The following is a 15,210-nucleotide window of genomic DNA, read 5'->3' on the forward strand; positions in this document are numbered from 1 at the left end:
TTACAGCTGCTCTAAATTTAAAGGCATTTACCTGTAGCCCATTTCGTTGTCATACCAAGAAACAAGCTTCACAAAGTTCTTGCTCAAAGCAATTCCAGCCTTGGCGTCAAAGATACTCGACCTGCAAATTATTTTCATTTAAATTACAAATCAGTCAAATTAACACTCTGGCTCTCTAGAAATACCTAATCTGAGGGCACAAAAAATGCATTAAGCAGAAAAAATAGACACATGTTTTGAGTAAGGAAAAACCATTCTTTCATTTGGAAACATAAAACCAAACAGAATTTTGAAATCCATGCTAACCTGTTGTCTCCAACAAAGTCTGTAGATACCACATCATCTTCGGTGTAACCAAGAATACCCTTCAATTTTCCTTCAGACTCCTCCCTAATGAAATGCCAAAACAAATTAATATAAATGAGCAGCTCAGAGGGGCCATAAGGCCTTCTCTACTATTTCACCCGGTACTATTGTTCATTTTTTGCATGAATTAAATCCACGGAGGGACACTTGTAGTATACACTTGCCAGTTGCCAGGATAGAATGAAGTACAAAAGCTTTTTGTATTTTCCCAGGGAATGGGGGCGGTAGTAAAGAAGTAAAGTACACAATCTTACTTGATAGCGGCCTTGATTTCATCATAGGTAGCTTCTTTCTCCAACCTCACTGTGAGATCAACCACAGAGACATCGACAGTTGGAACTCGGAAAGACATTCCAGTTAACTTTCCATTCAATGATGGTAGCACCTTTCCAACAGCCTTAGCAGCTCCAGTGCTGCTGGGGATAATGTTGAATGATGCAGCTCTTCCTCCCCTCCAGTCCTTAGCTGATGGTCCATCAACAGTTTTCTGGGTAGCTGAGTTACAAAAATAACAACTTAGTACACAAGCCACAGAAGTTCTATTAACTTATTACATATGAGCAATACTTACCAGTTATGGAGTGAACTGTAGTCATAAGACCCTCAACAATTCCAAACCTGTCATGAATAACCTGCAAAGTCACGTCAGAAAATTTGAGAAATCATTTAAATTTCACGTATATGTTCAAATATTATTTAAATGAAGAACAGGGCAAGAAACACAAAGTGGAACCTTTGCCAAAGGAGCAAGGCAGTTAGTAGTACAGCTAGCATTAGAAACGACATTGAGGTCTGGCTTGTATTCCTTCTCATTGACACCAACAACAAACATAGGCGCATCCTTGCTAGGAGCAGAAATGATTACTTTCTTGGCACCACCCTGGTGATAACAACCAACAAAAATTAAGCAGGCACTTAACACCAACTAACCAATTCAGGAAATCAAGCTAGATGTGCAAGGAAATATGTGATAACCATAACAATCCAAATAATGGTCAATCCAAGTAGTCAAGACTCAAATATCATGCATTAGCACTATTGCAAAGAAATACTCATATAGAGCCAATACAAACCATGTACTCTAACTAACACCAAGACGCATGTAGCGAAATCAACAGAGTTGTTTTAAATTGCTTTCAAGATGACAACGTACTCTGCCATTAAAAAAAAAAAAAAAAAAAAAAAAAAAAGTCATTGGACAGGAGAATAATACAAAATTATGGAGTCTGGAATGCCAACAGGCGTCTATTATATTGAATTTACCCGATAGTCCCCAAAAGAAGTGTAAAGCCTCAAAAATTGCACCTTCACTAACAAATGCATAAAGCATTAAGTATCAGGACTAACACTTAAACAATATTTGGAATATACACACAAGCTGGAACTTATGTATACATAAACGTATATAAAGCAAAAATGACAACCAAGTCCGCTACATGATTTCAAGCATCAAATGTTCGGTCCAGCGGGGAAATTTTTATATGTTGGAGTGTCGAACTATGTATTATGAAAAACCATAGTCATATTAAAACAAACAGTTCCTTTATTATTTGGGAACATGGAAGGCAAAATAAGAACGAATCACGTTCTTCAGGATCACAAACCTTCAAGTGGGCAGCAGCCTTGTCTTTATCCGTGAAGACTCCCGTTGACTCCACGATGTACTCAGCTCCAGCTGAAGCCCATGGGATCTCCTCTGGGTTTCTTCATATATCCTCACAGTAAGTTCAATCAGACATTCGACTTGACCCAAGAGAAATTCTAATACAATTCTCATATGTTAATAAGAAGGACATATATTTACCTAATGCCAAATACAGTAACAGGCTTGTCACCAAAGAGAAGAGTCTTCTCATCCTTAACCTTGAGCTCATTATGCTTCCATTGACCGTGGACACTGTCATACTTAAACATGTATGTCTGCAACAATAATCATATACAATCCCCATCAACTTAGCCCATCAAAAACAAAAAATAAATTTACTGATAAACATGTATTGTCTGCAACAATCATCATATACAATACCCATTAACTTAACCCCTAAGAAACAAACAATAAATTTACTGATAAACATGTATGTCTGTAACAATCATCATATACAATCCCATCAACTTAAAAGTTAAAACCCTCAAAACCCAACAATACATTTACTGGTCAACATGTATGTATGCTACAATCATCATATACAATCTCCATCCACTTAAAGCCCTCAAAAACCAACGATAAATTACTAAAAATTTACTGATACTGTTTCTAGTCAATTTCATCATGTGAATTTCAGAAAGCATAAACCATCTCAACAGCAGATAATGGAAAACAGTTGTGTTTTCCCTATACTTCACGAGAGTAAAAAAGTACGGTGAAGTAAGAAAAAAACAGAGAAGAATCATGGAAGTTAACTATGAATGTCAAAATAGCCTAATCTTGATAATCATATAAATACTAATGTACAATTACATGAACTAAATGTATACCAGACATATAACCAAACCAAATTACACTGAGATTCAAGCTTAATTCATAGATTACTATCATTAATTGCGATGTACCATGTATTCCACAGTGATGAAGGGGTCGTTAACAGCAACAAGCTCAACATCATCTCTTTGCAGAGCCACTCTGGCCACCAATCGTCCAATTCTTCCAAAACCTTCAAATAAATGACAGTCAGAATAAACAATTTCAAGAAAGCAAAGAAAACATAAGAAAATTACAAATTCAGATGAGAAAAAAGAAAGAGTATATACCATTGATTCCAATCTTAACCTTGGCTGCATAAAAGGTACAAAGAAGATGAAATTAGTCAAAGCCTGTGAACTGAAACATAACATAAATGCACAAATTTTTTGAAGAAAAGTGAAAACGAAATTGATATACCCATGCTTTTTGTGAAGTGAGAGGAAAAATGAAGTCTGATCAAATTGAGAGGTTTTTGTGAAATGGCGTGTAGTGGGGTGGAAGAGTTTAATAGAAGTGGCTCTGGTAATGGGAGACCGGGAGAGACGGTTAGTTATGTGATTCCCACTTCATTGATTTTGTCAATTTCAGTGGGATAATTAATTAAATGACCCTCTACAAATGAATAGATCGGGTAATATATTTATTTTATGAAGACCCTTTTTAACTAATTTCCTCGATAATTTCTGAGATTTCGTATAATAAATCACGCGTGCGAAATGGGAGTATAACTAGAGTTTCATAAACATTTAAACGCAAATGTGATTGGATTTTAATCGGGTTCCCAAGTGTGATTTATAAATCAATTTTCCTAACGGAGTGAAATTTGTTTTTAAAAAACGGGGTTACACATGCATCCATTTATATTTAGCAGTTATTTAATTTTACAACATAAATTACGTGAATGTTTATCACAACTTTATTAATTTCTTTGAAGGGAAACATGTGTTTATTTGAATTTGAAAATAATTGTTTTTATTTATTTATGCACTTGAATTTAAACTTAAATGGAGGTAAAAGATTAGGTAATTTATTTATATTTGTTAAAGTCATGATGAATAAAATTATCCGATATTCATAACTTTGTAAGAAGTAATAGAGGTTGTAGTATTTGTCTAGATGACCACGAATTAGTCCTTCCGTGTTTTATAATAAGTGATTTTTTAGCTTATGCACACCTTTTAAGAAAGTGATCACTCCTAAAAAATTAGAAGTATTTTTAATAACTTATCCCTAATTAAATGTGTAGAAAAAAAAAGGCTACTTCTAGCCTGTTTGGCAAGGCTTCTAATATAAGCTTATTTTAAAAAGTGTTTTTCAAAAAAGTACTTTTGACGAATAGCAATTTGTGTTTGCCCCAATTCATTTAAAAAGTATTTTGAGCAAAAATTAGTGTTTGGTCAAACTTTTAAAAAGTGCTTTTAAGTGCATCTTTTTTTTCAAAAATTATCTTTTTAGCTACTAAAAAAAACTGCTTTTGCTATTCCCCATAAGCACTTATTTTCTTCCAAAAGCTTAACCACCAGTGACGGAGCCAGAATTTTTATAAGGGGGGTCAAAATATAAAGAAGTAATTCACGAAAAAGCCAAGGAGTGTCAATTTGTAATATATATACATAAAAACAAAATTTTTACCTAGCTATACAGGATAATTTTTTGACGAAGGGGTGTTCTCAACTACATGTGGCTCCGCCACTGTTAACCACACACCTAACTTTTTTAAAATAAATATTTTTGGAGAAAAATAAGCTTGGTGAAACATACTATTAATGATTCTTAATTACGTAAATAAGAGTAATTTTGAAAGATTAAAATCAACTTCTTCTTGAATTTCTGAACACTACTTATTTTAAAACAAAATGAAAAATCTAAGCACTTGTTTAGAAACGAAGGGAATAGCTCAAAAGCCTCACACACCCAGGATCATAAACCAATTAAATGGAGGATATGTCATACTATTCATTGGGTGTCCAATTTTTAGACAGGGAACTGGGAATTCAGGTGAAGGTACTGATAGTAAGTTCTGGAAGAAGGCGGAAATCTAGCTTTTTATCTGGATGGGTCACGGAATTTCAAAAAGGACTGCTCTCTAGAAGAGAAAAATTTGGACAAGGAAAGGAAAAAATGGGTGGAGAAAAATGTATGGGGACCGTGCGTTGGAGGCGGTTAGGTGCCCCACGATTACGAGTTGAAAACAGACTCAATCTTCTGCCCCTTGGTTTGTGTGACCATCCAACTAGGTGTAAGGCCACCATAAGCCTGTCAACCGATTTGGTTTAACCGGTTCAAATGGATAATCGGACCGGCAAAATTGAAATCAGTGAAACCGGTTTATTGGTTCCGGTTAACCGTTTAAAACCTACCAGTGCGGTTTTGATTTTTTGGGACCGGAACCGGATCGGTTAAACCGGTCAAAATTAATCTGCCCGTTAACTGAGTGGGCTGGACCGTTGGGCAACGGTCCATTTTGCAAAAATGACCATTGCCAACGGCTCCAAACGCCCCTTTTGGTCCCAAAACCCCCTCAAACTTTTTTTTTTTTTTTTTACACTTTAACCCATCCCCCACCCCTATATAAATCCCTTTTCATTTCCAATTTTAGTCCACACCAATTCACTCTTCTCTTTCTCTCAATTTCTTTCAATTATAGCTATTTTGCAACAATTAGCCACTTTAAATTTCTCTCAATTAAATATTATAAAGTTTTATTCTAGTTTCAATTATTAATTTTGCAATTATAATATTGTTGGTGAAGTTGGTGATTTTGCAACAATCCGAAGTAGCTTTGATGAATTTGCAATTCTAGCCGCCTTCACTTTATTAGAAATTAGTCTGGCAATTTGGTACCTTCATTCCAACTCTATCTTTATTTTTCGCTATTTAATTTACGCAATTTAATTCTAGCAATTTAATTTGTTGCAATTTATTTTTTTGTGATTTATTTGAGTGTGATTTAAACTAATTCTATTTAATAATGGCGAAGAGATTTAGACGTGGTGCCGGTAGTAATGGTATTGTTAGGGGTGGGTTTAATGAGGAAACATTTGTGAAAGAAACACCTAATTTAGGTATTGATGTTGGTGGAAATAATCCACTTTTAGATCATGAGGCAATGCAACAACATTATACCGACATTTTTAATGAAATTGATGATGATGATGATGATGATGAAACACAAACTCCCGAAAATCTCATAGGAGATACAGGTCCTGCACAATCACATACACAAGACAAACCTCCAAGAACTCGTAAGCCAACCGCTAAAATCTGGGGATTTATGACTAAGAATAAGGAAAGACAAACAGCTACATGCAATATATGTAGACAAGAATTTGTTTTTAAGTAACAAACTAGTAAGGATGGTGGAACGGGTACACTAACGAATCATATGAAAGGTAAACATAAGGATGTTTGGGGAGAGCAAACGGGTTCAAATGCGGGGGTATTCAAATGACAATAAACCCACGAACCGGTAAAATTTTTAAATATGACAAGAAAACAGAGTATGTAGAAATAGCTAAAATGGTTGCTTTTGATGCTCTGCCATTTTCCTTTCCTTCGGGTTTGGGGTTTGTTACTTATATTCAACGTTGTTATAATTCGTTATTTGAGGGTATTCCTAGAAGTACTTATAGAGCGGATGTTATAGATTTGTATAAAAAATATAGATTTTATTTGTGCCATGTATTTAATTTATTTGGGTCTTAGTCTTAACAAGTTAGATTTTTTTACTATTATATGTCATTGGGTTGATGATAATTGGGTGATGCAAAAAAGAATTATAGCTTTTTTATATGATGAAGGGAAAGGTCGTCACGATGAAAATTTTTAGCAGATTCAATGTCTACTATTATGAGATTTTTTAACATTTATAGAAAAACACTTTGTATTTCTTTAGATAATGCTTCTAATAATACAAAGGCAATTGGTTTTTTAAAAAGGGAATTAAACCCTCCGCTAAAAAATATTTTTCATGTGAGATGTAGTTGTCACATTTTAAATTTGATTGTTAAAGATGGTCTTGAGTGTTTTGAAGATTCTATTCAAAAAGTTAGAAATGCGGTTGCGTTTCTTTTTTGTAGCGCTAATAGGGCAAAACTGAGAGATTTTAAGAATTCTTGTGTGGAAAATGACCTTAGACCTAGGAAAATTTAAGTAGAAGTTGACACTAGGTGGAACTACACTTACATTATGTTACAACAAGCATATGATTATAGGATTCCCATACAACAAGTTTACAACCATTTAGTACAAATAGTGATGATTGGTTAAATATTACCGATTGGGAAGATGTTAAGGAATGTGTTGAACTCTTACAAAAAATTTATAATGCAACTCTTGCTTTTTCTAGACAATTCTATCCCACGGTAACCGAAATTTTAGCCTACTTAGCGGAAATAGCTAGAGTTTTATAAGAGTATAAAAATAAATCCGGTTATCAAGCGGCTATATTTAATATGACAACAAAATTTATTTATATCGGGTTCTTTTTTAAATCCTTGTTTAAAAATGTCTTATACTATAGCATTGGTTAATCAAATTTATACCTATTTAGAAATTGAAGAGGATGTTGAACCATCTTTAATTGACGCCGAGTTCGCGATTGATGCCGAGTTTAGAAAAGTTTTTAGTCATTATTCTAATTTGGAAGAAATGCTACACCCATTGCTTCACACCCCACTACTTCTCAAAATAGCAAAAAGGGCTTGTCGGGTTTGTAGTATTTAAAAGTTTTACATTCACATCCAACTCCTTCTCATAATGCAAACTTTGATTAATATCACTTTTATTTGATGCAGCCAAATGTGGATATCAACCGACTAGATGATTTGGACGTCTTAGCATAGTGGAAGAAATACAAGGCGAGTCATCCGATATTTTCAAGAATGAATCGTGATATCCTTACGGTTCAAATATCAACCGTGGCTTCGAAGAGTGCATTTTGCCAAGGAAGACAACAAATTGGAGACCATAGACACTCATTATCCGGATTTAGCTTGCAAGTACTAGTGTGCATTCGCGATTGGATTAGATCGGAGCGACGCAACTAAAACTTAGAAGCGGTGGAAGACGAAGAGGAAGAGATTGAAGATTTGATAGCAAGTGGAGAGGACCAAATGGAAGACTTTGAAGATACCTCCATGACCAAGTATGATATGGCGGATATTAGCTAAATGATTGACACTTTTTGATTTATTATTCTATTATTTCTTTGCAACTCATGTATTATTTGCAAGTTAAAAAAAATTACAACTTGCTAATAAATGTTATCCATGAATGAATAAAATATATGGCTCATTGAGCTTTATTCTATTTACTTGTGTTCACATTTTTACTTATATTAAGTTAGGAGTATACCTAAAATATACTAAGAATATACTTATAATATACATCTACTTAAATTAAAAATTAGAAAGTTGTATACTTGAAAAATAACTAAAATATACTTATAATATAAATATACTTAATTTATAAAATAGGAATTTATAAACTTAGAAAAAACTAAGAATATACTTATAATATAAATTACTTAATTTATAAAATAGGAATTTATAAACTTAGAAAAAAACTTAAGCTATAAATAACTTAAGTTATAATACATATAACTTAAACATATATAATATGTAGTATATGTAATACATATAATATATATATATATATATATATATATATATATATATATATATATATATATATATATATATATATATATATATATATATATATATATATATAAAAGTTGTATAACCTAAGTATATTGACATATATAAGTATATTCTTAGTATATTTTAGGTATATGTAGTATAACTTAAGCATATAACTTAATATATATATACATATATCTTTTGTTAGTCGATATAATATATAAACTTTACTTATAAACTTATATAACATATGTAAATATACCTACAATATACTAATAAATACTATAATATATATATATACTATACAAAAAAAAAAAAAAAAAAAAAGGGTTTTGTAACGTTTTGGACCGAACCGGTCCGGTTTCCAGTTTGAAACCGGTAAACCGGAACCGGTGGCCGGTTCTGATTTTTAGACCGGAAACCGGCCGGTTTAGTAACCGATTACCGGTTCGGTCCTGAACCGGTTGCCACCCTTAGGCCACCATATGGACAATTTTTACACCCTGTCACTCTATTCACTTTTTCTCAACTGATTTCACTGCAGGCCAATAAGTGTTTTAAAAGGCAGTTTCGGGGCTCACTTTGGGGCTCACCTCGAAATAAAGCACTGGCAAAACACTTCGGGACTTAGTTCTCGTGAAGCTTATACCCTAAGCGTCCGATCGTATGCTTTAAAAACGCCTAACGCCTGAGGCTCGCCTAATCATTATTACACAAATTATATTTTAAATTCCTTAATTAAAATCATTCACCCTCATAATTGTTTAACAAAATAAGGATACTTATAGTTTTTCATCTATAGAAATAAAAAAATTGGGTGTAACTTAAATAACAAATCGGAGTATTGGATATTTACTATTTGAGAACGTGATGAGGGTGAATATCACTTAATATTTCTTTTAAAAATACATAGCGGAATTATACATTTTCACTTGTCATTGGTCTTCAGTCCTATGTATCAGAATTATCATATAATTTTATTTTTTGTTCATGAAGAAGTTACGTTTTAATTGTAATATTGATAAATTTTATTGTTTTTTTTTTTTGCTTATAGGGAGATAGAATGAATAGTATGATAGTAATAGTGTTTTAAGAAACTGTGATTTTTTCAGTGTTCTGTGATTTTTTCAGTGTTTGAAAGTTAAGATGTTAGAGTTAATTTGCATTTCATAGTAGCTTTTATTTCATTGTATTGTTTATACTTGTAAAATTATGTTATTAATAATTACAAGTTGTAAGTGGCGTATAATGGATTGCTTTGATTATTTTTTTGTGAGCGTGCGCACACATATATATATCATTTATTTATAGTTCTCTTTTATTTTTTATGCAATTTTACCTATTTAAAAATATTTATTGTAATTATATTATTTATGAAATACTAAAAATTAAATACCCATGGGGTTTACTCCCCTTGACTTGAGGCTTACGCCTCATCGAGCGAGGCATACGCCTCATCGAGGCATCTATAAAACGTCCCGCCTTATTCCCCGCCTTTTAAAACACTGAGGCCAACCAAAAACAATAAATTACTCCTCTTTTTTCTATTGAACAACTCTGTGATTTAACATTTGTAGTTAGTTCCTTTGAATTTTAAAGAAATTTGTTTGGGCGTTGGGATGGATCAAAAATGCTCTTATTTTGTAATGCGGAAAAGTCCAAATTTACACTTAAATTGATAATTAGAGTAATTTTTACCTTTAATGTTACGAAAATAGGTTACTATTTTTTTTTCTTTATTGACTAATGGCAGAAGCTTTTCAAGCTACGGTTTTTTTTAACGAGAGAAAATAGTTTTTCGTGATGATCGATTTAGAAGGAAGAACAATAATGACTGAGAAATTATGGTCTAATTTTGAAATTATGAGGGTGATGTTTTACGTAATTATCCATATTTGACCATAATTTCTCAGCCAACATCCTTCCTCAGCCAGCATCCTTCTTCCCTCCAAATCAATCACCACTATTATAATTTATTCTATCCACTTATAAAAAACTTCACTTGAATACCATCATTACTTCATCACCACTTCTTCCTTCCGCGATACTCACAAAAGAACACGCAAAATATTCATATAAAAATCACCTCATTCAGATAATCTCTCTCACACCTTTATCTCTATTGGTGATATGAAAAGTACTAGTGATGGAGTTGTGTGTTGAAATTCCAACATAGATGAGAATTCAACTTGGCAGTGAAATTGATCACTGTTTTAAATTCTATTAAAGTCAATTGGAAGTCTCGAGTGTGAATAAGACAATGGTGTTACTACAGAATAATGACTCCCTTCTTAAAAAAAAATTAGGACAAATATAGACCATTTCCTTTAGGTCAAGGGGCAAATTTAACCCTCTTCATTGTAAAAATGTCCACATATTAAAAAGCTTCTATTGTTATTGTTAGTCAACAAGGGGAAATTATGGTGAAACCAGCTATCCAGATCTAAACCAGAAATGTGCCATGATTCTAGTAAATGGGCTAGTCACAGGTCCTTAAGCATCTCTTCTATTTGGGTAGGAACATAATTCTTTTTTTTTGGGCGCGGATTTTCCTTCATTTGAGGTGGTCTTTAATTTTTATCCTTCGCCTCATGCTCCGGGGTTCTGGGTTCTGACCCAGCTCAGTAAAAAAAAAAAAAAAAAAAAAAAAAAGAAGAAATTTTTGCAAGACAGATGTTTGAATTCGCAAGGCAGAGTCAAGTGAATCCAAACTCTCCTTTGCGAATTTTTTTAAAATTTTTGATTGAGCGGGGGTTCAAATCCGAAACCAAAAAATTTTTAGCGAAGGGAAAAAATTAAAGACCACCTCAGCGAAGGACAATCCTGCAAATTGCCCAAAATAATTCAAAGAAATATTGGGCTTAAATGTATTCCAACTTGATTGATTCGGTGCTGATGCAGCATAGCCCATAAAGAGCAATTGAAAAAAGAAAGCAAATTTTTACCCATCAGATCAGTTAGTAAAACTTATATACAATAATAACACATTTTTTTTAAAGTAACAAATATAACACATGTGATAACAAATATGGCATTTTGAAAAGAAAAAAAATAAATACCATAATAAACACATTTAAAGGTCAGTAACCCTCTACATTTATTAATGGGTCTATTTAAATTAATACACATTTACTGCACTTAGTCTTTTCTCTCTCTTTCAGAATTTTCTCTTAATATATGGTTTATCACATACGCCACTGAAATTTAAAAATATACAAAAAAAACAATTAGATGTACAAATATTACAATAAAATATTTGTAATATTTTTATTTGCATTCCAAAATGGAAACAAATAGCAAACTATGTTCGTATAAAAGAAAAATAACAAATAAAGACACTTGGAAAGAAAAAGACAAAAAATCCAATATAAAAAGAAATAAAAAAGAAAGACATTAGAAAAGGAAAGTGATCTTTTTAATACAACTGTTTCTTGCATATTTTAAGGGCTAGTTGGTTGAAAGTAAAGGACATTTATTTTGAATAAGGGATAAAGCGCACCATTCTTGCATACCCGAACTATACCCGACCTTTCTTTAAATGACACCTTACCTTTCCCGTCCTATTACCCCCTAAACTTATTTAAAACGGAATAATTACCCCCTAAAAGTGATGCTCACTCTCATATGGGAGAGTGACATACACTCTCCTTGCCACATGTGTATTTATTTGTTTTCTTCTTTTTTTTTTTTTTTTTTTACGTGTCAATTTTTTTTAAAAATAAAAATAAAAAACTGAATTTTCATTAAAAAAAAATGAGTTTTAAAACCCGTTTTTTTTTTTTAATTTGAAAATTTGATTTTTTTTAAACCCATTTTAAAAAAAAAAAAAACTAAAAACATGGATTAAAAAACTGAATTTTCTTTTAAAAAAAGGATTTTTAAAACCCTTTTTTTAAAAAAAATAAATTGAAAATTTGTTTTTTTTTTAAACCCGTTTTTGAAAAAGAAAAAAAAAACTGAAAAATGATTTTTTTTTTTTTAAATATGGAAAAATGGATTTGTTAAAAATATGGAAACTTGATTATTTTTTTAAAATGTCTTAAAAAATCTTGATTTTCATGATTTCATTTTCTTAGGACACTTTTATTTTTCAAATAAAATCCGGAAAAGTGCTTTTCTTGCCAAAATGTGAAAAAAACTGAATTTTTATAAAATTTTGAAAAAATTAATTATTTTCTTAACATGTGGAAAACCCTTTTTTTAAAACTAAATGTGGAAGACTAGATTTATTTTCAAATTTTAAGAAAATGCAGATTTTTAAGAAAAAAAAATTAAGTTTTCCCTTTTTTTATGTTTTCACTCTCTCCAAGAGAGTGTAACACACTCTCTTTGCCACATCAGCGTTTAGGGGGGTAATTATTCCGTTTTAAATAAGTTTAGGGGGGTAATAGGGCCCAGGGAAAGGTAAGGTGTGTCGTAGCAAATTCGGGTATAGTTTAGGGGGGTAATGGTGCCTTATCCCTTTTGAATAAATATGGCTACTACTGAAACATGAATTTTTGTGTTAAAAATGTGTAATGTAGTTTTTAACATTGTATAGTTACATAAAGTTCTCAAAAGGAAAGGAACCACAGACCCTAAAGTCTTGGTTGGTTTAATTGAATCATCAGGTTCCACAACAAATAGCATATTTAGCCAAGCTTTTCCAAGGCCAAAAATGTTTTTTGTTCATTTTTTTTTTTAAAGTTAAAGTGTTTGGTCAAGCTTTTAGGAGAAGAAACAATATTTTTGACTAGAAGCATAAGTCATTTTTGAGAAACTGAAAAAAGCAGCTTCTTCCCAATTTCTTTTTAAGTATTTTTTTTAGAAAATAAATGTAGAAACACTTTTTAAAAGCTTGGCCAAATAATATTTGTTGCTCTAAAGTGATTTTTGTATTGATTAGCCAAAGACAAACTGCTAAAATACTTTTTTGAAAACCATTTAAAAAATCACCTTTTAAACAAACCTTGGCCAAACAAACTAAAAATGTAAAAAAAAAAAAAAAAAAAAATCACTACCGGAAGAATGTGAAACCTTTGTCAAAACTTTGTACTTACAACCAAGGGCAGAGCCAGGTAGAGCTCAGGGGGTTCATCCGAACCCTTTCGACTAAAAATTACACCGTTTATACATGGTTTAAATTATTTTTTATGTATAAATAGTAAATGTTGAACTCCCTTTAGCTTCTGTGTGTGTTCACTTTTTTATATTTTAAACCTCTTAGCGAAAATCCTGGCTCCGCCACTGCTTACAAGTTACAACAACCAATAACTTCTTCAGTTTCAAAGATCCTTCAAGTAGAGAATGTTTTCCTTTTTAGTGACCTGCATGGTGCGAATCCAAATTAGCCGAAGCTCATGGATATGGAATACTGGGTGAAAAATTAAAAAAACACATAAGTCCTATCATTAGTTTTATGTGTTACTTATTTCTATTAAATTTGATGGAAAACATTGAGTGGTATAAACTTCAAAAAATATATAGAGAATAGAAGTCTCCATCAAGATTTATAAGGGCCAGAGGAGAAAGAATGATTGTCGAGAAAATGGCGAACAACCCATTTTCTTGAGCCATGGCCCCTTCATGTTAAGAATAATGGGCTCATGCACTCATACCCCATTCCTTGACTCTGTTTCACATGCAACAAAAAACATGTGCACAAACTTTGGTCCTTAATGTTTCATGCATTTAATTTGTCTTTAAATTATTTTTTACCAAGTTTGACGTGTAAGTGTACATAGAATCTGGTTATATTGTTACTATAACTTAAATTTGTAAAACAAAAGTTAAAATTTGTTTATTTTGTTGTGTGTATATCATATGTATTTCATTTTGGGAGAATAACCTATATATACATAAGAATAGAGTATATTTATAAAATATGACGATACTTTTCAGTTTACAAAACAAACCAATAGATTTCTTACAAAATATGTACGAAAATTTGTATATGAAATGTGTATATCTCGCTCAAATCTTAAAATTTTCGCTCAGAATTTTGTGTATGAAAATTGTATGAAATATGTATATCTCACCCAAAGTTTAGAATTCTCATATTTTTCGTGTATGAAAACTGTATAGAAATCGTATGAAATATGTATATAACTGCTTAAAATTTGTAAAAATTTCATGTAGGTTTTTGAAAATCTAATACAACTACAATAACATTGTATACAACTTTCATCTAATATTCATACAAATTTATTTGCTAAATCAACTATTTTAACCATGGTCAACAATTTATCCCTATCTTCCTTCTCTCTCTGCTAGACTCCAACCCGCCCCTTTCCCTTCTAGATCGATAAAAAATAGGAGATTGGATTTTTTTAACACCAAGTCAGAACTCAAATCAGAAGTAGAGGGTTCCTCCGATGGTATATTCGGCGAAGATTTTGAAGTGTTTGGAGAAATTTCATGCTGAAGTTGCTTCCATGGCAGACCCATATGTATTGAAGAATGAAATTTGATGGCTTCATTCTCTCAATATTTTTTTTCTAAATTTGCATTTTTTCAAATCTGCGCTTTTTCAAATCGTGTTTGTTTGGATCTGCCACCGGAGCGTGGCCTGAACTCGCCAAAGGAAATGTCGGAGAAGGGTAGAAGGGGAAGATAAGGGTGGGGCGGTGGAGTTCTCGGAGGAAACGGAGAATGGGGAGAAGGGGAAAGGAAAGGTGGGGTGTGGCTCTCTGTTGTGGATGAAATAGAGAATGGGAAAAAGGAAAGGGAAGGGTGGACTTTTATTTTTTTCAGATCCGTTAT

The 15,210-nt window shown here is 32.1% G+C and overlaps 1 protein-coding gene across 3 annotated transcripts in view; it reads right to left on the bottom strand.

Moving 5' to 3' along the window:
- Window positions 1-15,210, bottom strand: part of LOC132052483 (glyceraldehyde-3-phosphate dehydrogenase, cytosolic) — an 80,110-nt gene that overhangs the window by 516 nt on the left and 64,384 nt on the right. The window contains exons 1-10 of one of the 3 annotated variants that reach the window (XM_059444047.1): window positions 3,245-3,374; window positions 3,115-3,138; window positions 2,917-3,017; window positions 2,171-2,286; window positions 1,971-2,070; window positions 1,100-1,246; window positions 938-998; window positions 621-861; window positions 307-390; window positions 32-121 (exon numbers count right to left, since the gene is read on the bottom strand). In XM_059444047.1, the coding sequence (XP_059300030.1) occupies window positions 32-121; window positions 307-390; window positions 621-861; window positions 938-998; window positions 1,100-1,246; window positions 1,971-2,070; window positions 2,171-2,286; window positions 2,917-3,017; window positions 3,115-3,138; window positions 3,245-3,248 (968 nt within the window). In that variant the 5' untranslated portion in view covers window positions 3,249-3,374. Of the gene's footprint in view, window positions 1-31; window positions 122-306; window positions 391-620; window positions 862-937; window positions 999-1,099; window positions 1,247-1,970; window positions 2,071-2,170; window positions 2,287-2,916; window positions 3,018-3,114; window positions 3,139-3,244; window positions 3,375-15,210 lie in introns of those variants that run through there. The other 2 variants (XM_059444048.1, XM_059444049.1) reach the window with 2 other exon arrangements.

Source organism: Lycium ferocissimum, chromosome 4 (assembly GCF_029784015.1).
Source record: "Lycium ferocissimum isolate CSIRO_LF1 chromosome 4, AGI_CSIRO_Lferr_CH_V1, whole genome shotgun sequence".
Taxonomy (NCBI): Eukaryota; Viridiplantae; Streptophyta; class Magnoliopsida; order Solanales; family Solanaceae; genus Lycium; species Lycium ferocissimum.